The following is a 25955-nucleotide window of genomic DNA, read 5'->3' as shown; positions in this document are numbered from 1 at the left end:
TGACCTATTGAGAAATTGCTCAAAGTGTGATGGCTAACTGGATTCCAGTTCCACAAGCAACATGTGATTTTTGAAAAAGGTTGTTTGTTGGCAGGTTGCGATTGCAATACACAGCGAATTTGGCTACAACAATCACCCTATAAGCTGGAATCACTTTATTCCCTACCTTGTTTCAGTTCAACCGACACTGTATACTCGTCTCACAAGAAGGATTTTGTTTGCTGCGGCATGATGGCTACTGGGTATACTATGCAGCAGCGACGATAGTATATCTTTCTCTCAAGGTTGCCAATCAACGTGTACTTCAGCTTGAGTGTAATCAACGTGTACCTACGCCTTACCTTTGATACAGCAGCGCCTCATGGTGACTACGATGTAGCGTTGCCAGCATCTCAAACTCAAAAACTCTGCCAGAACAGACACAATCCCGTATAAAATTTTCTTTTTTTGTGCTTGCGATTGCCATACTAATTTCGTAACCTAACCGACATGTATTTAATTGCCACGCTACCAGATCACAAATCAGCGCTTCATTCTCGCATCATTTCCTGACCCTGGGTTGAGAAGTGTTCAGATAAAATGAAAAAACACGCCCAAGCACGCACACTTGCACTGTGGATGACGCTGTACTTGGGCACTAGATACCAACAGTCCCGGCAACGATGTTTTATAGTATAGTACGGCAGCCTTCATAGCTTTGGTAGCTTTGGCGCGGACACTTGGTTCTGAATTACCTTTTGTGATCGCAGGATTCTCTGTGAAGGATGATGACTGGGCAACCTTGACCAATTGGCTGATCGACAATCGGCGCTTGCACAACCTGGACATCTTGCCTCTTCCTAGAGAGAATGCGGCATTGGTCAAATCCTTGTCAACGTCGTTCGAGAGTAACTACTCCGTCACGGCAATCAAAATGTTTGACTGCGATCTCGAACAAGCAGCCTGGATGCGCATAAAGAACATCGTAAGAAAGCTCTGTGCGATGCCCAATATACGCGCTACATACGCATGCAGTTGCTTATGTGTTTATTTTATATTCATTCACGGGACGCATAAAATCTCGCACACAGATATTGCATGAGATTAAGAGAGCAGTAGCTGCAATAGCAAAGAAGGATGTAATCTTTAACAAAGCAAACCACTAATGTTACGCAATGCAATGTATTTCCCCATAGGATGCGCAGTGCACTAAATGTAGTCATCATGATTCAAAAATAGAAGAGGGAAGAGAAAAAATATTCTGAATGTAAAACAGGTGATTTGGCATGGGCTAGAAATGAGGATATATCCACCAGTAAACGCCTTGAGCAAGCGCATTAGTGCTTCAAAATGAGTGATCAAAAACGCATACAATTCAGCAAGAACAATCGACGAGGAAAGGCAATTTAAGAGAACAGTGCGAATGGAAGAACGCGCGAACGCACGAGCGTTTTCCTTGCCGAACACTCGACAAGTTTAGTGTGAGACAGTCCTCCACTCTACTTCTCGTTGATGCGCCCTCCCCGCAACTCAGTTCCATGGGCATCCTTTCCCTCCGCTCCTTGTGTCCCAAGTCCAACCATCGGCAGCCGCCGACCACGAAAACGGGTGAAAGTGAAAATCAAGCTATTCCCTTTAACAACCTTTTTGCAAGGTCCAGCTGTTTCAGCAATAAGCAGATGGTTGCGGAGATGTGCAAGGTGCAGAGCTCCTAAAAATTCCCACATCTGGTGGAGCACTTCAATGTGGAACACGTTCATTTATATCACTGAATGTGTTTTTAACTGATACAAGTGTACGCCGCTGAGATGACCATATATACCCGGAGGCAGTCAATGCAGCCCAAACTCATCGCATTTCGCCAGCGCGCACACGGCGATATTCCGTTCCACTGTTCACAGCAAACGTGGCGCTAGCGAGAAAGAGTGTGGATCGAGGTCTTCATCATCATCAGCCTATTGTTCACTGCAGCACGAAGGCCTTTTCTCTGGGATGTCCATTCACGCCAGTCCATTGTCAACTAATTCGAACTTGTGCCTGCATATTTCCTAATTTCGTCAGCTCGGCTAGTGTTCTGCCGTACTCGACTGCGCTTCCTTTCTGTCTTGCACCCATACTGTAACTCTAATGGTCCACCTGTTATCCATACTGCGTATTGCATAGGTTGCATAGGTTCATTTTTCGCTCTCTGATTCACACCGCTCCCTGTCTCTTAACGTTACGCCTAACATTCTTTGTTCCATCGCTCTTTGCGCTGTCCATGACTTGTTCTCGAGTTTCTTTGTCAGTCTCAAGTTTCTGCTCCATATGTTAGCACCAGTATAATGCACTGACTGTACAGCTTTCTATTTGATGATAATAATAAGCTTCCACTCAGAATCTAACATTCTCTGCTATATGTGCGCTCCAACAAAATTTTTATTCTGTAAATTTACTCCTCATGATCAGTGAGTTAGTGAGTGAGTTAGTGAATAAACTTTTATTGGGTCCAGCAAAACGCAATAAAACGCGCACCCGCCTAATGCCACGACGGGACTGAAAGATGGTCTGTCGGCCCGATCGCGGGCGCGCTGGACGGCCAGGATGTGGTCTTCAAAGACGGGACTTCGCAGGAGTGCGTCCCACTCTTCCTCGGAGAACTTCGGGCCCAGCGACCCGCACTCCCAGAGCATATAAGGCAAAGTAGCAACCTCACCACAGGCCACGCATCCCTTAACAGCATGTATCCTGAAGTTTATCCGAATTGTTCCTCATGATCACGGTCCCCTGTGAGTAATTGACCTAAATAAACATTCTCCTCCACATACTCTACAGACTGGTAGGCGATCTTGAACTCTTCTCTTGCCCGACTATTCATGATTACCTTTGTCTTCTGCATATTAGTCTTCAACCCCACTTTTACACTTCCTCTGTTAAGGTCCTCAATCATTTGTTGTAGTTCGTCCCCAATGTTGCCGAACAAGACAATATCTGCAAACCGACGGTTGCTGAGTTATTCGCCATTGATTCTCACTGCTAAACCTTCCCAGTTTATTAGCTTATAGGTTGAATACTTCTTCCAAGCATGCAGGGAATAAAAATGGAGAAATTGTCTCTCCTTGCCTGTCCGCTTTCTTGATAGAAAGGGGTCTTGTTTCTTGATACTTGTAGAGAACCAAGGTAGCTGGCGAATCATCTTAGATATTTTCAGATATTCCCGTAACCAGTGCTTGACCATAACATGAAGTTCGTTTTACTATGGCCGCATGCAGTATAACGACGACCGTCGTCGTCATAGCGTCGTAGCGGTATTCCAATATCTGCTATGATAGCCCCAAGTCAATCGAAAGACTAAGCAGTGCAAATACCCCGCATCTAACTCCTTTGCATGACAGAAGACCTACGGAATGTTTACAGAACAGGAAAGGTGTTGTTTGGTAGGCACTTTTATTAGTATGTTCAGCACACGAAAATTTCCTACGGGTAGAAACATCCTGCACACAGTTCAAGTTAGCATTTGTTTTAAAACACAGTGAAGCTTTTAGCTTGCACTAAGTGAATAAACTCAAGAGAGCGCATTTCAGTGTATTTTTATTGCTTCAATCGAAATGTCAATACACTTTTGTGAAAACGCTCAAATTGGAGGAAGATTCAAGCAAACAAAACTTGTCATCTACCTGGTTGTAGCACGGAGCTACAGAGGAAAAATATAGGGGTTACTCGGCCAGTTTTCCAATTCCGAAAATAATCGTCCAGTTCATGGTTCCGGTCAAGTTCTAGATTCTTGGTTAAGTGAGGCACCCCGGTTACAGAAACCCTAAACGAATTTAGATAAGTGCCGAACTTTCCTGGGCTCTCATGCTTCTCTTTTAACCATTCTTCCTGCCACAAGCATCAAACATCGCCTTCGTCCTCATGGCATCGCTGCATTGATGTCTCACACTGACCATCCGTCTGAGTTTTTTCTAGCATTTAGGCGTATCTTGTGAATGGTGTAGTGCATAAACGTTGCCCGAAGCGAAAAGTGAACAATGTGGTACATATACACAAACAATGCGTCAGATTGCATGTTACACAATATGTAAGTAAGCACAATCGTGCGCATTTGACTTAGTTGTACATCATTTAATCGTCAGTTCACTGAAGCTTTGCTTCACAGGAATTCCAACGTTTGATATACCTAAACTTTTTTTTCTCAGAGCCTATTGTAGTGATGTTATCAGATCTTAAAAACATGCCAGGTAATCAAAACTAGTTCATACTGCTAGTTTATTCCTTCATCAGATAAAAAAATTACATATTTGTCTATTTAACAATACACTTTCTCTAGGTTGCCAGAATGTTTCAAACTCCGAGGCGTCAACTTTAGAAAGAATACATCCATTCAGCTTTTTACCTTCCTTCTAGGCAACAGTCCTCGTTTTTCCATGTAATTTTATTTTATGGATTTCTCATAATGGTACCATTCAATGCATTGGTATATTTTATTATATTTTTATTTTTCTCGGAACCTCCAAACTTAAGACGTAGCCGTAGTTGGCATCCTTCAGGCACATAAGATTGCTAATTCACTGCCTGCTTTCCACGGCTGCCAACCAGACTTAAACACGACTTCACCTTTGTAGTTGTTTTATTTCTCTCGCACCTTCAGACACTGCTGTCCATACTAAATATTTGAATACTTGTTGGCAGCTAACGTCGGCAGGGCCAGACACGGTCCTAACGACACGGCCACACGTACACCAGGCGCTCAACAGGTCTGCTGTGTTCTACGTGCGTGCCGACATTTCTGAACACGCATCACAAGCATTCCTTAAATGTTCAGAGTTTCTTTCCAGTGCCTGAGCTCACAAACCATTCTGAAACCCTGCAGACTCGTCGTAACTACGGATTGGTGCAGTGCGCAGCTGCGTTCGTCATGGGAAGCTCGCTTAAGCGCGCCGCTGTCGCCTACGAACTGGTCTCGTGGCACCCGCAGCTTCCCTTGGTTGTCCAGTGCATGGGATTCCTGAGTGAAGCCGAGGCCAAGGCGAGAGTGGAGCAAAGCCGCCTTCGGCTTCGTGATGAGGTAGGCGATGGTCCAAGGCTCTCACTAGGTGAATCTCATTGCATTTCATTAGGAAGTGCTGAGCCGTCTCCGGATTGCAGCATACACATGCCTCCTCTTATTGCGAATAGTTGCTCCGGTATGTTTTTGCTCTTCGGCAACCAGCTCGAGCATGAAGTAGCAAGATACTTCCTTTACTTTTATCGCACAGATTTTCCAGTCTAATTTCCTTCTTGCTATTGTAAATCTTCATGGGTTTTTTGTTTCTATTCTTTGCATCCAATTTGTTGTCTGTGCTACTCTCACTATATTTCTGATGACTCTTGCTTGTTTATTTACCCTTTATATTACCCTGTACTTGGTTGTCAAGTTTCTTGACTTCGTCCTCCATTCTGTGCTCACGCTTGTCAGGTTAAGATACTTCTGCACTTTAGCTGCCCATTTATGTTGATGCACGGTCCTGAGTCTTTCTTCAAAACTCATTTGCTCTGCGCTTCTTTGATTTCAAAAGAGGCCCAACCTATGTCACCCTGGACTGCCTTATTTGTGGTTTTACCGTGGGCTTCCGAAGCGAACCGGCCTACCAACCTTTGGTTAACTTCTAACCAAACCAAAAAATCCGATATTAGATATATAATATTTGCGAACGTTAGCGCTGCCGCCATGATTCCTTTCCAGATTCCACGCACCACCTCACATTTATTGTGGCCCCAAAGTGCTATACGTTTCATAGTTGCATTGCGCTTCCCCTTTATTTTCAGAATATCGTGGAGGGTGCTTCAGAAACTATTTCCTTCTTTTTGTATACGCCGAGATATTTATAGTTTAGAAGAACTTGTTGTTGGGCGAGTTGGTAGATATTAGCGAACATTGTTTAACTGCGCGAACAAACGAACCACAAAGACAGCGAGGGACAAGGACGGGCGCAGGACTGCGCCCGTCCTTGTCCCTCGCTGTCTTTGTGGTTCGTTTGTTCGCGCAGTTAAACAATGTTCGCGAGATATTTATACTTTTTGTCTATGGGTATGACTTTTTGAATTGACACCACGAAATTACTCGACTTTTCATAAAAGGACATAATTCCCAATTTCTCTGTGCTAAACTCAACGCCTATATTGGTCGCTGTCTTATCAGAGATATTCGCAAGTGTCTGTATACCTCCTGCATTGCCGGCTAGTAGCACTATGTTGTTCGCATACACCAGTCCGCGGACATTCTGTTGCACCATTTGTATATCACGCATGTAGAATCAAACAAACCCTAATTGATTTTTTTGCAGTCGTCTTTCTATGCCTTTGGCACAAAGCGTGAACAACATTGCAGACAAAGGACACCACTGCTTCAGTCCTAGGTGAATTTCTACCACTCCATTACATTTTCGACATTCCGGTACAACTTACACTATGTTGTCTCTATGTATGTACCTCAGCAGCTCCAAGAAATTATTTATGCTTTCGTGCTTGAGAATATACCCTAACAATTCCTGGCCTATGTTGTTGTTGTAGGCTCTTTTAATATTTGGAAATGCTATCCATAAAGCTATATTCTGAGCTATTGAGCTATTTACGCACTGAGATAGCACGGTCGAATCCTCTAAACGTCTGCCTGGTCTGAACCAATTCCGTAGTTCCCCGAGTACGTAATTTTCTTTCAACCCACTTAGACAGTTGTATTTTAAGGCTTGCATTACAACTCTGTATATCACCGACATCAGGTAACTGGCCTATGCGTGCTCGTCTTATCCTTATCACGTTCGCTTTTGTAGATGAGCTTAATCTTGCTTTTACGCCATCCAACCTGAATTTCCATCCATCTACTCAATTGCTCTGTGGTAGCAGTCGTTTGTTCTTTGCACCAATGTTTTTGATTAACTACATTGGAATATTGTGGGATGCTGTGGCAGCGTTATTGGGGACATTTTCTTCTACTGTCTTCTAGCAATAGATTTCTATACTAAATTTTAATCCCTCAAGCTTCTCTGTTGTTGCTGGATCTGTTTGAGTCCGGACTATGCATTTTTTCGTGCCGCAGTTATGCCTAATACCACCTCTGGTGTACCGCAGCGCATAGTCTTCTTCGAAAATGTTACCGCCTTCGTTACTTACAGCCGTATACAAATATTTAGTTGGTGCTCGTTTTGGTGCGCCTTTGTCTGTTTTGTGAATGTTATGCACCCAACATTCACTTGTGGATTTAATTTTATCTTGCACAAGCTCACTCGCCACCCTCTTTGTATTTGTTCCATCTACGGAGCATCTCTTGTTCGTATAGTCCCAACTTTATGGCTTCTCGATGATCCTTTGAGGCCTGCTCGCGCTCTTGCATATTTTCGTTTATTTCGTTCGCTTGCGGTTTTGAGCGCCATGGTGCATTTACGAAAAGGCAGGTGCTACAAGCCCAATTTTGTGCATTACAAACCTTCGAAGAAATTCAATACCATCGGAAAAACTCCCAAATAATCTTGCATAATGATGACGCTGTTGGCGCAAATCTGTTTCATATGGTGCAATTTGTCCTGATTTTCGTTCTTTGGTCGTCGTAGCTCTGGCACATCTAAAAGCGGCCCCGTCATGCCTGCGACATGTCCAAATGTCGAACTGCTGAACTTTATTTGGGAAGTCGCCAATGCAGCGTAGACGGCGAATCAATAACAATATGGATCATCACATGTCATGGCGACCAGCCTGCTTATTATTTCGAAGCCAATTACATGAACACTCCAGGCGAATGTTCGCCGTCATGTTAAGTGCGAAATCCAACTGCGACAAGGCTTGCTTAAGCCATAGTAGCGCAAATAAAAATGAGCACAACACTAGACCGGACACCACGAGCGCTACACTCATAACTGATTTAGAGGCCTCTTGGAAGCCAGAAGAAACCTACGCTAAAATGCGCATGCACACGAGTTCGTTAGAAAAAAAAAGATTAATCCAATCAGACCTCGCTTCGAAATAGACAAACGAGAATATCTAATGCAATTCGTACTTCTTTTCTTGATATGGGCGGCTTCCAAAAGTTCGTGTGCCAAAAATTCTTGGCTACTGCCCAGAATCTTTATCTCGCGAAATGAATGTTGGTACTTGCAAGCCATACAATGTTCGAACAGATGCGGATTGCTTTTATTTTTAATTGAGAGTTCGTGCTGCCGTGCACGGTCACTAACGCATGGCCCAGGTTTGCCTGTATTAGCCATGAGATGTTTCAGTGGCGCCCTCTTGCTTTTGACCACAGCGATGGACTCCTCTGTCATGCCGCGCCCTCGCTCGTTATGGGAAGGCACTTTGATGGTGTCGGCCGACCTGTTCCATTCAAGTTTTTCAAACGTGAGTGGGCAGGTATGTAGAACAGTATCTAAGTCTTTGGAACATTATGCCTTGGTAAATCCAGCGCACTGCCCGTCGTTACTACGCTCAGTGTGGATTGCTGCTGGTGTCGTCTACTAGTAATCAGTCGGCACACGTGCTTGCATGCCACTGATTTCTCTCCATTCCTGTTATACTTCGCGGCGCACTCTTAATTATTTGCCAGCCCTTTTTTGACAATGAACAGCAGTGACTGGCCTTCGGAAGTCGTGTCTACGCCGTGATGCTCTCCAGGAAGTGTCTGAAGTGACGTGCAGCCATATACATTCCCAGGAGTTCTCTTCTTAATGTGCTGTAGCGGTCTCCATTAGTGAGAGCTTCCGACAAATGAAGAAAAGGGGCTGCCAGTCATTATCCGGAAGCTGTTGAAGCACCGCTCCCATTGCAGCATTGGAGGCATCAGTCATGAGGAAAAGTGGGGCGCCTGGTCTCGGATGGACGAGAAGGGTTGCCTGAGACAGCTTGGTCTTCGTTGTATCAAAAGCGGTTAGTGCTTCTGGGGACCAGGCGAACTCAGTTGTTTTAGATTTGTTGCCCTGTAACATGTTCGTTAAGGGCCGGTGAAAAGCGGTGTAATGAGAGATGAAGTGGTTCTAGAAATTTACGGGGCCAAAAAACTCGCATGGTTTACGGATGGAAGATGCCTGACGAAAATCTTGTATGGACTTGGCTTTTAACGGCAAGAGATAGATGCCATCCTTCTCTACACGGTCATTGATGAAGTCCAACTCGAGTGCGCCGAATTCGCAGTTCACCCTATTGATGGTAAAGCCATATTCGGCAAGGCATCGAAAAAGTTGGCCCAGATGTTGTACGTGTTGTTCTGCGTCGCCACTAAAGACAAGCAAATAGTCGATGTACGCGAAATGGAAAGGCTCTCATCACTCTGTCGATGAATCGTTGCAAAAATTGCGCAGCATTTCGAAGGCCGAAAGTCATGCGCACGTACTCGAAAAGTGCAAATGGCGTCATGGTTACATCTTAGGAATGTCCAATGGTTCCACAGGAATTTGATGGTAAGATTTCACCAGGTCGATTTTTGAGAATATTGTTGCTCCATGCAATGGCGCAGAGAAATCTGCTATGTGCGGAAGTGGGTAAGGGTCCTGCGCAGTAGCATTATTGAGCATACGGTAATCTCCCCATGGCTGCTAGTCTGGAGGAGACGGCTTGGGCACCATATGCAGTGGACATGCTTAAGGACTTGAAGAAGGCCGCACGATCCCGAGTTCGAGCATATGTTCAAATTTGACGCGTGAGATCTTACAGCGAACACGTGGTAAACGGTGAGCTCTAGCGTGGACTGGTGGACCTGTTGTAATGAAATGGTGAGCGACTTCTTGTTTGACTGGCAAAAGGAAGTTGGCCTGTGGAAGAAGGAATGGAAATTCCTCAAGGAGTTTTATGTAGACTGAGTTGTTGACCACCGGAAGTGGCACTCGCGAGACTACACCAAGCACAGAAAGGTTTGTCGTGGCATCAACAAAGTGTCTGTGGTGCATCTGAACTAAGAGGTTCTAATGGTGCAAGAAATCCACACCGAAGATGGGGTAGGCAACATCAGCAATTAGAAAATTCCATCAGAGTGTACTGCGGAGGCTGATGTTGAGGGACAGTGCTTGTTCCCCACATGTAGCAATGGGGGTCTCATTGGCAGCTTATAGCCTTGATTGGACTTGCCGGCGCTTGCGAGTCACCGCTGAGAACGGGACGACGCTGACCTCTGCACCAGTATTCACGAGAAAACGCAAGCCTGTAGTTTTGTCACTCACGAAGAATAAGCGGTCCGAGTGCCACTCGCCGCTTTTAGTGGTACTGAGGGAAGTTGCCCTGAAAACTACAGGGCGCGGTGCACTTTCACGTTGCGTTACCGAACGTACGGTGGTACCAGAATTCGCCTTACTGTGATGAGGACGGCGAGTGGCTGCGCGAGAAACAGCGCTGATATCGACGAGATAGAGCGGCATTCTGGTCTGACAGTTTGCAGATCCCCTCGCGGAATTAATTCCGCAGACTTTGCAGGGAGGGCAAGCGTGGCACAGTGGATGCATCTCAACATTCCACGAGTGAAACCGCGGGACTTGATATGTCCATGCCCCGCAGGTGCGTCTGCGTCAGCAGGCGTTTGGTGTGCTGCGACACCACGTACCCGAGCACATGGGGGTTGGACCCTCCCGCGTCTAACCGTGCGCGGCTTTGCCGTGTCCGGGGAAAAGGTGATACTGGGGGTTGAGATGATGCCGAGTGTCTGGACCTTTACGGCTCCTCGGCGGAGGCAACACACCTCTTTGGCCTCGGCTTCACGTAGACGGCACCCCCGAACTGACCCACCCGGGGGAAATCGGTAGTTGCCTTTTCCTGTCCCCCTCTCCATTCTGCGTATTTCTCTCTTCCTTTAAATCATTCCTGTCTTCTCCTCTTGTGCGGGTGGCCAACCTTGGTTACTCCAGATTGTGTTATAGTAACACCGCGCAACTGGAGGGGGCTTGTCTTACTCGTAACACTTGCTCCGTCCCCATGTTGGGCTCGGTGGTGGGCGGTTGGCGCTGCTGCCGAACTCAAGACACCTATATGGCTTCAAGTAAACCACTATCCCTTGATTGCCCTCTAAAAAGAGGGGGCACCGATGCAAGCTTCCAATTCTTTTTGAAAAACAACGAGGAACACTTTCCTAAGTACCATGTCATACACAGTGAAGGTAACACGAGCATGCTGAAATTTTCCTCTTCTTGGTGGTGAAATGCCTCGCAAGCACAATAGGACCTGGCTACAAAGCCACAAAGATGTCCAATGGAGACCTGCTTCTTGAATGAAAGAATAAAACCCAATTTGATAAAATGAACGACTTGAAATGCATTGGCGATGTAGCTGTCACTGTGTCGGCACATCGAACCATGAACACGAGCGGTGGAGTAATCTCTGAAGGCGACTTCATAGATCTTAGTAACGAAGAGTTGCTTGAAGGTTTTCAGGACCAAAATGTCAAGGTAGAAAGAATACTAATCCGCAGAAATAACGAACAACTTCGAACAAAGCATATTGTACTAGCCTTTGGTATCAGTGTGCTGCCTAGTACATTGGATGCAGGCTACATCAAAAAGTACGTGTTAGGCCGTAAATTTCAAATCCTCGACGGTGCTTTGAATGCCAAAGGTATGGGCATGGATCCCAGACATGCCGAGGAAGGCAGACTTGCACGAAATGCAGCTCGAATGAACATCCGTCAGACCCTTGCGGCTCATCTCCACATTGTGTGAACTGTGATGGAAGCCATCCAGCCTACTCCAGGACATGCCCTAAATGGAAGAAAGAAAAATAAATCAATGCAATAAAGGTCAAAGAAAATATAACATTTCACGAAGCAAGGAAACGTCTTTCACACTTAGATCACACAAGCTTTCCCGAGGTGGCGCGATGGGGGGCAGCGTCACAAATCCCTCGGGAGTCTACCGCGGTCACAGATAGTGGTCCGGTAATCACTCCACCGGCCCCCCTGATGGCAGCAGCAAGTGCTGCTCCATCATCATCGAATGTGGGCCTGCAGACTTCGGTTCCGCAGGTTCCAAAGCTAAACCGAACTCCACGGCCTGGGACGCAAATCTCGGAGCCTATTTCACCATCCTCCAGCGCCTCCGAGAAGGTTTTGGAGGGGGATCAAAACTCCCCGGCATCATCAACGCCGAAAGATCAGCGCTCTCAAGAGCTCACTAGAAGAGATAAAATACCTGTAACTGCTCAAACAAGCGACCGGTAACCTAAACGATTACCGTCCTTGTATACATATCTATCTTTAACGCAGCCTCTTCAACACAGACAACAAAAATCTTCCTCGATATGGCTACACAAGAAATTCAGTGGTATGCCAGGGGCCTATTTAATAATCTAGATGATGTCAAAGATCTGCAAGAGGAAAATCAGCCACGACTGTTATGTGTTCAAGAAACACATTTAAATTCTACACACAAGAACTTCTTAAGACAGTACATAATCATCCGTAAAGATAGATATAGTGGTAATTCTTCAGGTGGTGTGGCAATCATAGCCCAAAGTCAGTAGCATGCCAGCATGTATCATTCCAGAGTTCATTTGAAGCAGTGGCTGTTCGGGCTATATTGTTCAACCAAGCTATTTGCTCCATATATATATCGCCTGATGAACGGTTTGACAAAGCAGAATTTGAAAAGCTGATTGACCAGCTTCCCGAACCCTATATAATAATCGGAGACTTCAATGCTCCCAGCACATTCTGGGGTGACAAGATGTGATGCAAGAGAACGGGCAATTGAAAAGTCTCTTCTTTCATCTGGAATTACCTATATGAAAGGAAGTTCCGCGTAAGAAATGGCAATGTTCTATCGCGCACATTTGTTGAAGAAAACTGCGTACCACAGGGAGGAGTCCTAACTTGCACACTTTTCCTAATTAAAATGAATTCTCTCCGCTCTGCTCATTTTGCCGATGGGGACGACATCCAAGTCAGCTTTAAATCTTGCAATTTGTCCATATGTGGACGCCAGATACATTTAAGTGTTAATCGGCTCGCGAAATGGGCATACGAAAACGGGTTTAGATTCAGTGCAGTGAAGACTACCTGTGCGCTGTTTTATAGATGAAGAGGGGTTAATCCTCACCCATGCATTACGATGAATGGGAGAAGCCTGGTAATTAGAATAGAACAAACATTTCTGGGTGTGATCTTCGATAGTAAGCTAACTTTCATGCAACATAAAAAACAGTTGAAGCTGATATGTCTTAAAACTATGAACCTTTTAAAAATTTTATCTCAGCAGTCGTGGGGAACAGATAGGTATTATCTGCTATCTCTTTTTAAAAGCCTTGTGTTGTCACGCATAGACTATGGATGTATTGTTTATCAGTCAGCTTCAAAGACAACTTAAGCTACTCAATCCTCTCGATCACTTCGGCATCCGCCTAGCACTCGGTGCCTTTCGTACGAGCCCCGTCCAAAGTCTATATGCAGAATCGGATCAGTGGCCGCTGAACTGTCAGCGTACATATCTGGGAGTCACCGACGCAATAAGAACCTTGTCGCTACAACAACATCCATGCAAAGCACTCATAAGTGATCAGTCCGCAAATCAGTTGTATTTAAACAGGCTTCCACACGCACCGGCGTTCCTGTTAGCAGTAAAATCTGTTGCGGAAAAGCTCGGAGTAGTTTTCACAGATCGGCAGGAAAGCGACTGCGCTGAACCCATCCCACCTTGGGAGCAATGTACTGTTACCTGTGACCTGTCCTTTACAGAACTTAACAATAAGAGTTGTCCAAGTGCCCTCATCCAGCAACATTGTTTGGCCCTTGAAGACAAGTATTGATCGATGGCATTTTTCACTGATGCTTCGAAGTCTGCAACTTCGGTATCATGTGCAGTCCCTGGCGGAAACTTCTTCAACTCTAAAACAATGCATAATTATAGCAGCATATTTACAGCGGAAGCGTACGGTATCCTGACCACTGTTGAGTACATAGTTCAGCACAAGATACAAAAGTCCATAATACACACAGATTCCTTAAGCGTTGTCATAGCTCTGTCTTGTGGCAAAGTAAGACGAAACCCTGTAATTAACCTGCTCCATAAGCACATTCAGGTAGCGTATAAACAAAACATTGCTCTTGTTGTATGCTGGGTGCCAGGCCACTCTGGGATCGCAGGTAATGAAATGGCGGACACAAATGCTGCACAAGCGGCTGATCGGGATACAATTGATGTAAGCTGGGTACCTGTTGTAGATATGTAACCTGCGGTACGACAGGCGCTCCGTAATCATTGGCAAACTGAGTTGGACAAGGAAGATGAAAATAAGCTGCACCTGCTTAAACCGCAGTTAACCAAATCGTTTCCACTGAAGCTTGATAGACGCACTAAAGTCATCCTGGCACGACTCAGAATAGCACACTGATGACACACACAAATATCTCTTGACAGCAACTGACCCACCGAAGTGCACACGCTGCGGTGAGAACCTAACCGTCCTACATGTCCTCATTCAATTTCCTGAACTCCACCGAGACCGATTGGCTCATTTTAGGGAACTCTACTCACACCATATACACGTCCCTCACATCCCTCGATGTTCTTATCAGAGGATGCACTTTTTAACTTTAAAAAAGTTCTTAATTATCTTGCACAAGCTAACTTTCTCGACATCATCTCATACCATCCTAACCTTCAGGTTGTGCCTCACAGGTGAGGTACAATCTGATGCTCAAAAGTATGTCTGAGCTCTTGCACTCCTTGCGTAAGCAAGAATTGTACAACAAGGGACTCAGACGATCCAGAATAATTTAACATGTGAGCCTGTAGCAAATGCCTTTAAGGCCTTATATTTATCTTAGTAATTATTTTAGAATTCATCCACTAGTATTTGTACATATATCTTACGTGTAGGCCCCTATACAACCTTTATTTTAAGTCATAGTCCTAAACTCACAATTTTACTAAATATAACGCATGTTCTAGCGCTCATTGGCCTTTGAAGCCCTTGCGCCAATAAACATCAATCATCAATCAATTGATATGTTCATGGCGCAGCCGGCAAGTATGGCAAATTGGTACACGGGCAAACTGCTAGGGGTCGCCAGAACCATGCGGACGGAGGTGGGCAAACGTTGTAGGAACAATTCTCGAAGCAAATCTTAACCTAACGTGGTTTCCTTGTCTTCAAGCGGCTGTTGAAAATGACTCGGGAGTTGCGAATATTTGCGATCCCCGAGCTCTTCAGTTTGGAGAAACTGCTGTAGGTGTCGCTGTTCCGACATTGTCCTACGTTTGACGAATCGACTCGTGATGTCAGAAGGGCCTGTTGCCAGGGGGTTGAAGGATGAGACCGCGAAGCTGGGTGGCAATCTAGGGCAGCATCGAGGATACGAGACGGTTGAATTTTTGAGCCTGTGAAGTGACTCGCGCAATGGTGAACTGGCTGTTTATTCGAGCGATCAAAAGTTCGGGGTGCACTGCCCACTTTTGGGGTAACCTTTGCGAAATAGTAGCCACGTCGCGCTGCGGTGCAGGGGTTATTCGATCGCTGTCAGCCGTGACGATGGTTCCGCGCTGATCATTGGAAGCATTGCGGTTGTCTTAAGCCATGTCCACCGTCCGTGGTCACCAATATTATGGGGTGCAAAATCAGTGATGACGATGAGCCACAACAAACAGAAGTACATTTTCACTGAGCGGAAGGCCTTAGCTTACGCTCATACCTAGAGGGATCGCTCTCCTGGCTGCCTCGCGCCGGCCGCTCGTGATGTGGGCCGGGCCCCCGCTTCGCTCCCTACGCAGTGGACTGCCGTTGTAGTTGTTGTTGTCGTCCCTACCCAGCCGCCGGTCTACTCGTCTTCCTCGACGTCTATGCTGCTACACTGTTTATCTCTACCCAGCGCGCGCTACCTGCTCAGGTACCTGATCCCTTGGCCACAGGTAGTTCAATTTTGTTGTGGCCGAGAGCGTTATGCACTTCATAAAAACACCTGATCCTGTTCCCAAAAATTAGGTCGTTTTAGCGCTGCATTAATGGATGTGCTACTTAACTGCCTTTGCTGCAGAATGCGGCATATTGCTACAATGTGGCATGAGTACAAAACGACATAAGGTGAATAAGTGATGTATCTGCAACTTTAAATGGCCCAACACAATGCAAGCTAAACCTGCCCAGAAAGCACGAAGCAATTATGAAAACATGTTGTGTGGCTGAGTATTAGATCTAATTTGCCTGAAATATCGTGCAACTCTTAGTTAAAAGGGGAAGATTTTACGCTTCTCATCCGGAAATTAATTAACTTAATTATGGGGTTTTACGGGCCAAACCCACTTTCTGATTATAAGGCACGCCGTAGTGGAGGGCTCCGGAAATTTCGACCACCTGGGGTTCTTTAACGTGCACCTAAATCTAAGTACACGGGTGTTTTCGCATTCATCCGGAAATTGTGATGGGCGAGAAAAGTATCCTGTCCGTTCATTGAACTTAGTGGGTTGGTTTCTGGACTAAAAATTTGACCAAACACACATCGGCGCAATAAATCGGTGATAGGTATTCCTGCTTTTTATTAACATATCTTTATTCTTGCACTTATATTAATTGAGGACGACGCAACGAGCTATGGAAAGAAGAATGATAGGTGTAACGTTAAGGGAAAAGAGCAGATTGGGTGAGCGAACAAATGCGAGTTAATGATATCTTAGTTGAAATCAAGAAAAAGGAATGGGCATGGGCAGGACACGTAATGAGGAGGGAATATAACCGATGGTCATTAAGAGCTACGACATGATTTCCAAGGGAAGGGAAGCGTAGCAGAGGGCGGCAGAAAGTTAGGTGGGCGGATGAGATTAAGAAGTTTGCAGGGACAACATGGCCACAATTAGTACATGACCGGGGTAGTTGGAGAAGTATAGGAGAGGCCTTCACCCTGCAGTGGGCGTAACCAGGCTGCTGATGATGATGATGATGATGAATATATCAAGTGATATTTTCCGGATGGTCTCCGGTAGCCTAAAAATCCGTTCAACAGAAATGTTGTCATTCTTTTCGCATTTCAAATGTCAATTTTTTTTTCATTAGAATATCGTAAAGAAATTTATTTGCAAAACATATAGTGTAATGCATGCTTGGCGACTGCGAAATATGATAGAGGGGGATGCAACTAATATTCGTGATAAACCCACTGTCAGTGAAATGAGGTTATTTACATGAGCAAGAGTTTCATACGTGCAAGACCAACTGAATATAATTATGACCGGAATGTAAAATTTGCGTCAACTTCCTCCTTGGTCGATACAAAATTTAGCCAGTGAGCCCTGCGATCGTGATCGTTTCAAAGCTCCGTAGACTCCCGTTTGCTTGTTATGTGTGACGCTTGGTGATTGAGTCGTAACTTCATGCCCTTACCTAGACGTCTGTAATTATATGCAAAAAGAAAGCTATTATGGGATTTCACATGCCAGAAACAATGATTAGGAGGCGCGCCGTAACAGAGGGCTCCGCTTTAGCTTTGACTATCTGGGGTTGTGTTCTTTGCGGTCAAATCTAAGTACACGAGCATATCTGCACTTTGCTCTCTATTTACATCTACCCCACAACCGAAAGCTCTGCAACGAAACGTCATAGCTGCTGGGCAACCACAGTGCTTTCTTATAGGGAAGATAAGTTTGTTGGTGGTAATAATGCTGGTATTTTTAAAACCAACCTAGAAAAAATACAAGTAGAAATCGGAGAACGCCGTGCTACGCGAGCGCGCGTCCACAGCGTCAGGAAACGAATTGAAATCCCGCTGTTACAGCGGAAGTGTAGCAGACAACAAATGCAACTCCCCACAATGATGTCACCGCAGCGTCATTCGCAGCGTCACCTCAGACGCGCACGAGGTGAGCAGGTAACAATTCAATAAAGCAAACCGCGCCGGTTGTACACCTCCCATGCGGCCTCACGTGATTCTTCTGGCGTTAACGCTTTGTGTTTTAACATGAAATCAATTGGAGGACGCTTGAGCTTTGCCTGTAGTAGTGAAACGCCGCAGCTATTGAAAATCCTCGACTTTCTCCCGTCTCCCGGCAACTTCTGCTTATGTAACCGTAATGTTTACCGGGAAACGCTGGCGTCGAACACTATGCATGAAGGCGATCTTTCTGGTAGAAACGCGCCTCTTGGTTTGGCCGCGATGCGGCGGAGGCAAGCGCTATCTGCAGGTGTTGCAAGGAACCGGCAGCGCTGCTTTATGGCCTTTGATATCTTCGCGCGCAAATCTGGGAGGCCATGGCCCTTCTATGGGTGGTACAAACGCTGGAGAGTGGACTTGTTCTTTTTTAGTTTTCACGTAGCTGAATTATTTTTTTTTTTGTATACTCAAATTAGAATCCGATGCTATCATGTCTGTAGGTTGTGTGCAAGTCGTACTTTACGATTTTTGTACGTATTTTATTTTGCGAAGTACAATTACTTCAGTAATTTCCTTGCGCCACATGGAAGGCCTGCGTTGTTGGCTACGCGTGGTTCGAAATTCGTTTTGTCGAAGGGATGCCAGACACGCGACGCCAGATTTTCTGCGACACGTGGCCCTTAACACTCCCGCGTTAACAGCGCACCAGTTTACGTGGCGCCAAAAAAATCACTGCAGCGCCATACAAACTGGCTACCTTCTTCACATTGTGGGACATATTGTGGACATAAGGCACTATTCAGTGCTTCATCTGCTTCTGGGCCGAGACAGTTTTTTTAAAACAAATCTTTCTTTGTCGTTTCTTTTTACTTGTCCGATTCTGCTGCTGCTGTTTTGCACGCCGCGTAGGGAGATGCTTGATAACGTGCATAATGTACATTGCAAGAGCGTGGGAAACCTTTCCAATGAACTTCGGGGGTGTCGCAACTATGCCCTCCGCAAGTCCCTCGCCGTTGCCAGAATGCTCTCTAGAATTCTCTCGCCGTCGACATAATGATGTAAGTACAGAAAAGCCCCTCACAAAAGCATTGCAAAAGCTGCAGCACTTACATTTTTAGACACGCGCAATGGCCGAGAGGGAGGCAGAACTGTAGGCAGAAGGAACAGCATGCGTAAAGCCAACTCCGTAAAGACGAGAGAGCAGAAAGTCCTATAAGACACCTTCCATCACCAAGACAAGTACTTCCGCGTGCGTCGACTGACATTTTAGCCTTAAGCTTGTCCATTGGCCGTGCTCCTCTTCACAACCGCCATAACCTCGTACAAGGACTGATTTGTGCGTGCATTTCTTATGCATTTGCTCCGCATCTTTGAGTATTGATACTGAAGAGATCGCATGTTATGTGCATTCACATCGAGCTATATGTGAAGTAAACTTGAAGAAATCAGTAACGCGGTCTCGTTTCATTTCCATGGAACACACTGAGGCTTTGTTGTTAAGTGTTTGTTTGAACAGTGTCAATGACTGCAAGGCGACACCAAGTCCTGAGTCGGTCACATGAGATGTGATATTTGCACAATATTTATTTATTGGATACCTTACATTAGAATTTCAGGATTGAGAATCCGACTATCCGCGAGGATTTGGCCGCGTCTTAAGCTCCTCTCAGACCAGAGATGAGGGAATACTTGTAGCAGCTCCAGTAGTGCTTCGAGAATTTTCGCACTTGTTATTTGTGTGTATATCTGTCTTCTGCACTTGCTCCGCTTCTTCGAGTATTGCTATTGAAGAGATCGCGGCTTGTGTGCGTTCACTTCGAGCTGTATGTGAAGTAAACTTGAAGAAATCAGTAAAGGACTCATCTCGTTTCGTTTTGGTTGAACACACTGAGGCTTTTTTGTCAATTGGTTCTGTTCGAACAGTGTTGATGACTCCAAGGCATCACCAGGTCCTGAGTCGATCACACGAAGTCTAATATTTGCACTGTATTTAATTAGTGGCTCCCTTACATTTGCTGGACTGAGAATCTGACTGTCCGTGAGGAGCTGGCCGCGTCTTACAGCTCCTCTCATACCAGAGATGAGGGAATACTTGTAGTAGCTCTAGTAGTGCTTCGCGTGCTTTCGGCCCTTTTATTTATGTATGCAGTTGCAAATCTTTTGGGAGACCGTGAAATACAAGCGATAAGGCTGATCTTGATAGCAAATCTGGTTCAGCTAGTCGAAGCAGTCACTGCTTCTCAAGAAAGTAGCCAAGCGGGAAACCGGACCTAAAACGTTCAAACAGTGCCTGGTCCTATCGCTGCACGATATTTCTTCGGAATGCTGACAAAAAAAAAACTCCTTCCTCATTCACCAAGGTTTGTAAACATGCTCTATGCAGGGCAACTAAGCCGCATTCTGGCTACAACACTCAGATATTGTCCCATGTTTGAGACCCGATCTTGGTCAGAAATCTACTCATTGTATTTCGCTGCGGTCTCATACAAATTCATCCATCTTTCTATGTTATTTGAAGACCCGTCAAAAGTTTCTGGCGTTAAAATTTCAAGTGGATGGTTTCTCTTGTGGCCTAAAGAAGACAGGCGAACTTGCCCCGCTGCGCTCTGTTGCGAAGATTGTTCTTGTTGCATCACTATAGCTTGTAGAATCCTTTGCGGTCATACGACACTGCACGACCGAATGGTCGTCCGAGTACCAGCTGATTAAACAGGGCCAAGGGGATATTCACCTTCGCGGAACCTCGTTAAACAAGCTGTTCGGGCGACACAGAAGCTGGATCCAGAACAAGATCCAGGAGCTTACCCATTGTGTCCACGGGTAGGTCGACCGGAGAATAATCGTGGAGATAGTAGCCTTTGAATACAAATGGCTCGTTGTAACTCTCCAGGGAAAAAAAACGCCCACATCTTCGTTCACTTGTCCGCTGCGGCGAAATTTCCAATAAGCCCACACATATCAAATAGGTCAAATTAGCGTCATGTCGCCATTTCTTCCTTGTTTGTTATTCTCCTTTGTCTCCCGTTTCCATCGGCTGTTATCCCGCATGTTCTCTTTCGGCACGCTTCAAATAATAATAATAATAATAATAATAATAATAATAAGAATAATAATAATAATAATCATTCAAGCTATGGTACGGCACGTTTCTCCTATTTCTGAAAAATAAGCACCATGAAAGTTGGTGCACGAGGGCAATTGACGCAGGGTCTTTGTGCGCAGACGTAAAGCTGCTTTAAAGCACCGCGGCCTGAAAATGACGACACGCAAGTGGTGATCCAGCAAATAGATCCGCGGTGCCCTTACCCTGCAACACTTGGGTGGGGGAGGGGGGGGGGGGGTGCCTGATGCGTAACGGAGCACGAGTGGCTAGCGGGTGCTAGTCCGTCGGTCAAGGGACGTTGCAGCAGCTATTGCTCCTAAGGCTTCTGTAAAAGGATTTCTGTATCTCATCCACCATGCGATGCGCCGTGTAAGGGAGGGGCAGTGCTAACCTTCTCGCAGGCTACGGACAACGGCGCACAGCAACGCCTCGAGCAAACACTTCTCGGCGTGCGCTCTGTGCACAACTTAGACAAACGCAAGGGGTGCGTGCAAAGTTTCTTTTAACACCTAATCACTGCTGCATGCCGTCGGAATCAAAGCCAAATGCAGTCAATGAACACGAACAGCACAGCAAGCTTCGATTACATGGATTCCCATAGTGCGTGGAATCTGCGTATTTTTATTTTCGTTTTGGTCCCTTCAACTTCTTCGGGAGGGTTTAATGGACCGCTTTCAAGACTTAGCACGGGACCCGGGTCTAAAAATCATCGCCAATTCTTTGTCAAAACTGCGCTGCATTCTGTAGGGATAGGACTAAGAGTGCTTATTTTAGGCAGAGGGCGGAGATTTCTGTCTTTGCTAGTTTATAATGTACTAAAGCATAAGACATGATGGCGTTCTGTGAACGTGGGCTGTAAAACCAACACGCATGCAATTCATACAAAATTATTAATAAGATGACTCTGACGAAGATGAAGTCCCATCTACCGTGCTACCAGGTACAGAAAGAATAGCATTTGCACACATCCCTGCAAGTGTCGGCGCGCATGACGCGATAACCAATGTGCACAATGGCCAAAGGCAGGCCATCGACAAACCAAGACTATTCATCCCTTTTCGCTCATTAATCCCTAGGCTGCACGCCTTGGAAAACCTAGCTTGGCTTCCATTAGTCACCACCCACTCATTGCAGCGCATAACTTATTCGATTATTCCAATTTCTTTTAATAATTCATTTGACTAGACCAGAAGTACATCATGCGGCAGGCTGTGACTCGTTTACTTTCCACTTGTGTGTGTGTGTGTGTGTGTGTGTGTGTGTGTGTGTAAGATAGAGAATCCGGAACTGGGTGTATTTTGTAGCTTCGTGCTACAGTGGGATGGATGCTAATTTTTCCTTTCCTTCCTTCGCTCTTGAACCTTCATTGATATTGCAGGTTTCCGCATAACTGATTTGCCGTACATGTATTTTTCCATGCAGTTCTGGCAGCTCTCTGGCATTGTCAAAGAACAGCTCATCTGCAATGCGCCGCCTACTGGAGCAAACGGCAAGAAGGTCAGCCAGATCGACAAACTTGGCGCCCACATGTTGGATTACCTACGCTCCTACCTCAACGTTGGGGACATTCTGGACGACGAAGAGGAGGATCCGAAAAGCGAGAACGCAGCTGCTGTCACGGAGCGTTGCAGCAAGCGAAAGCGGGCGAACAGCACCGATTTGCTGCAGAAAGAGCACTGACCTGCAGAGGAACTGAGACCAATAGAGCGGCTCTCCTTAGCCGTCAAAGCTTTTTAGCAAATGTTAACCAGGCTGAAGTCAGCGCTCACCTTTTTATGAGTTGACGACTGTTGCCTTTTAGGCAAATGGAACATGAAATTGGTCAATAAAAATTTTGTTAAAGAAAAGGTAGTGGGGGGTTTAGAAAAAATGCGTTCTTTCCTTTTGCAAGAACATGAAAAAATCATGGCATGGTAGCATACGAATGCGTCCGTGACTTTTATGTAAGGGAAATTTTTTCATTGATCCAGGGACTCTGATAGTTCCTTTTATGAGAATCCTTGTTCACTCCAAAACAAGCCGTCCAAACTCTTATTTCATTGCCAGGCTACATGTTTCTCATTTCTATATTTCTTTTGCTAATGACCTTCAAACCTACTTTGTCGGTTAGGATGAAGCATTTAATGAAATTCATGGTCACAAAGAATGTTATAAAAAGGAAAAAAAAACTACGGATTTCACAACAGGACGGTTCGGATGGATAATTTCCTGAGGTTCGGAGTAAATGAAGTTGGCAGAAAAATGCGAGACCTTGCGAAAGTTTAGGTTCTGGAAGGACTTAACAGAGGAATACAATAACATTGGCGTAGTTAGCTTTAAGGCACAATAAAGACCCTCAGATGATTGAAATTATTCAGTCTCCCACTACGACGTGTCATCGAATTGTATCGTGGTCTTATCTAGTAAAACCCAAGAATACAAATTTTGTTTTCAGGATTGTAGCAGATGTCAGTGTCCAGCAAGGTTCTGGATGCCATAGAGCACTTTCGAATTGAAATTTTAAAATTTTGCTAAATAAAACCGATTCATTGAATTAGAGTTGGTCATCCTTTAAAATGAGGACCAGCGAAGGAAGGTTTCTTCCGGCAGACAGTCGGTAATACGCCGAACGGCTGTTACATGGCGTTCTCTTTGTCTGTGTCTTTGTGATAAACATGTCATAATTGTCAATATTATTTCAGGTAACAGCACGGCTTCAGTCCTAAATGTTACTACGAGGTACAAGTTTGGATTTTTCAACATCAGGAAACTTTGTCTCTGGAGCTGCCGCCTAGATAGATCAAAACGGAAGAATGGGTTCCCTGGCAACTCCATTGGACAGGCTGACGCTCATTTGATATAAATGTGGAGGTTTACGTATACTGACCGCTTGGGGCAGATATAGGTTCTTGCTCTGTTGTTTACACGCAATTTGTCGAGAAATGTATTTCTAAACAAAAATAAAAAGCACGATAGAACTCTAACTGTGCTATGCTGTACAATCTGACGACATAACAATAGCGTGAAGAGTGTCAAACCAACCAAAGCGGAAAGAATACATATTTAGACACCTCTCTGACTAATACCAATATTTGTGAATGAGGCTTTTCCAAAGCTCGCATCTTGAATGCGGCTATAGCACGTAAGCGCCAAAGTAGCATTCAATCTGCCCGGTGATGTATGACCTTTAATTTTAAATATTTCCTTTCCTGCCAACTTCGCAGCGACACTAAAGATGCTGGAGCGATCATAACTTTGGCTGACGGTGCACACGTTGCGATACTTGTCGCGTGCTCTGATGGATAGACTAAAACAAAGCATGGAAAAGAAATCGATGCACTATAGCTGTTCTTCAGGCTAAATGACGGCAGTGAATCGTCGCCTGGATAAAACCTTCTCACTGCACGCCATGCTAATGACCAATTGGTAAGATTTACGTCTAGATCTTCTTCAAGACGTCGAATAGACTTAACACGGTGGAACCACAAGACCACGAGCGTTGTCTTGTAGTCTCACTGTCTTGTTATTTTCATTGTGCTCGAGCACTGACACGATACACGCAATGAATCGCAATACACGTACCTGCGTCACGGTACACTGGATTCAAGAACATGCTTCGAACCACTACAATAGTGCTGCTGACCAGCAGGCACAGAGTCCTCCCATTCATGATACTTCGTCAATTCACCGTGTGTGTCCCACCGGATGGGACTCTGGTGGTACCCACACGCTAATACTCTCTTCCCCCCCCCCCCCCGCCCCGTGTGTCTGCTCTCTCCCACCCCACCCCAAGTCTCCTAACTAGGGCGCAGGAAGTTGTGCTTAGAGGTGTCATGCTGAGGGTGGCTGTTGCACAGGCTGCCACTTCTGTATGAAACAGGCCACACTTTACATCAGTCGCAACATGCCCATACAGTCGTCTTCTAGTGACGGAGACAGATGCTTGCCACCATATATTTATTTATTTATTTATTTATTTATTTATTTATTTATTTATTTATTATACCCTCAGGGACAATGGCATTACAGATGGGAGTGGGGAATAAGTTTAACGTATTTTATGCACAACAGCGTGAGCAAACATCCAAAATATACCAGTACAAATATACAATATTAGCGGAAACGAAACAAAGTAAATAAAGATTATTTCTAATTATTCGAACTACATATTTTAGCGTACATAGATTACATAAACCAAGTTGTATAATGGACGTTAGTAAGCAGAGGGCACAATTCAATGTGAGAAGAGCACTCAAACCATAGTTGCAAACACAGTGAAAACAAGAGTACTCAAAACAAACTGTCATGTAAGGTTTCTTTAAAACGGTTGATATCCCTTATAGTATGGAATCACCGCGATCTTACGGTCCTTTTCTGTGGACTGCTCTTCGGGGACCATAGCTTCGCCGTTAGGTTTCCTTTTCTTCCTGCGGATTGCATCAGATTTTGCAGTACTTCTCATAGCCTCCTTAAAATAGCTTTAAGAAGTTTTGCGGGATGTCTTGTAGCTCCCTTCAACAGTTGTAGACGCTTTACCCATTTTGGCTGGTCACAGACATCTATAACGCGTCTTGCGAGTAGGCTATCTTCTTCATGCTCTCCGACATAACAAAACAGTCAAGGGTACCTCAGTTATCCTTACGTGGATCAATGCGAAGGTGTTGCTGCCACGTCAGCAGAAGCGCAGTGACGTCACATGTCGAATGGCGTTCATTACTACGTAGGCACAACGCAACGGCGAGGGTTCGACTTCCAGCAAAGCTCTTGGGTTCGGGTTCCTATATAACTCTACCTTAAATAACTGTTCCTTAATCAACTTCTTCTTAACACCCAAGTCGTGGGCTCGAGTCCCATGCCATGACGAGGATTCGACTGCCACCAAAGCTCGTGGATTCGAGCACCTCAAATGACCACATTTTAGTTAAATTTGTCTTAATTAACTTTCCCTAAATAACACGAGAGGTCGCGGGTGCGAGTACCATAACTCTATCTCAGTGAACTCCGTTTATTAAGTTAGTCGTAATTAACAGAAAAGGTCGTGGGTTCGACTCCGACCAAAGGCCGCGGTTTCGAATGCCTTATTTAAATCTGCTTTAATTAGATTTACCTTAACTA

At 45.2% G+C, this 25955-nt stretch overlaps 1 protein-coding gene across 3 annotated transcripts in view; it reads left to right on the top strand.

The window, feature by feature from the left end:
* LOC126538307 (uncharacterized) overlaps positions 1 to 22708 on the top strand; it is a 75715-nt gene extending 53007 nt beyond the window's left edge. The window contains exons 7-9 of one of the 3 annotated variants that reach the window (XM_055074682.2): positions 750 to 964; positions 4832 to 5026; positions 22284 to 22708. In XM_055074682.2, coding sequence (XP_054930657.2) covers positions 750 to 964; positions 4832 to 5026; positions 22284 to 22541 — 668 coding nt within the window. In that variant the 3' untranslated portion in view covers positions 22542 to 22708. The remainder of the gene's footprint in view (positions 1 to 749; positions 965 to 4831; positions 5027 to 22283) is intronic. The other 2 variants (XM_055074683.2, XM_055074684.2) reach the window with 2 other exon arrangements.
* The last annotated feature ends 3247 nt before the right edge of the window (positions 22709 to 25955 follow it).

This window comes from Dermacentor andersoni, chromosome 4 (genome assembly GCF_023375885.2).
Source record: "Dermacentor andersoni chromosome 4, qqDerAnde1_hic_scaffold, whole genome shotgun sequence".
Classification (NCBI taxonomy): domain Eukaryota; kingdom Metazoa; phylum Arthropoda; class Arachnida; order Ixodida; family Ixodidae; genus Dermacentor; species Dermacentor andersoni.
This window is presented reverse-complemented; position numbering and strand designations above follow the sequence as displayed.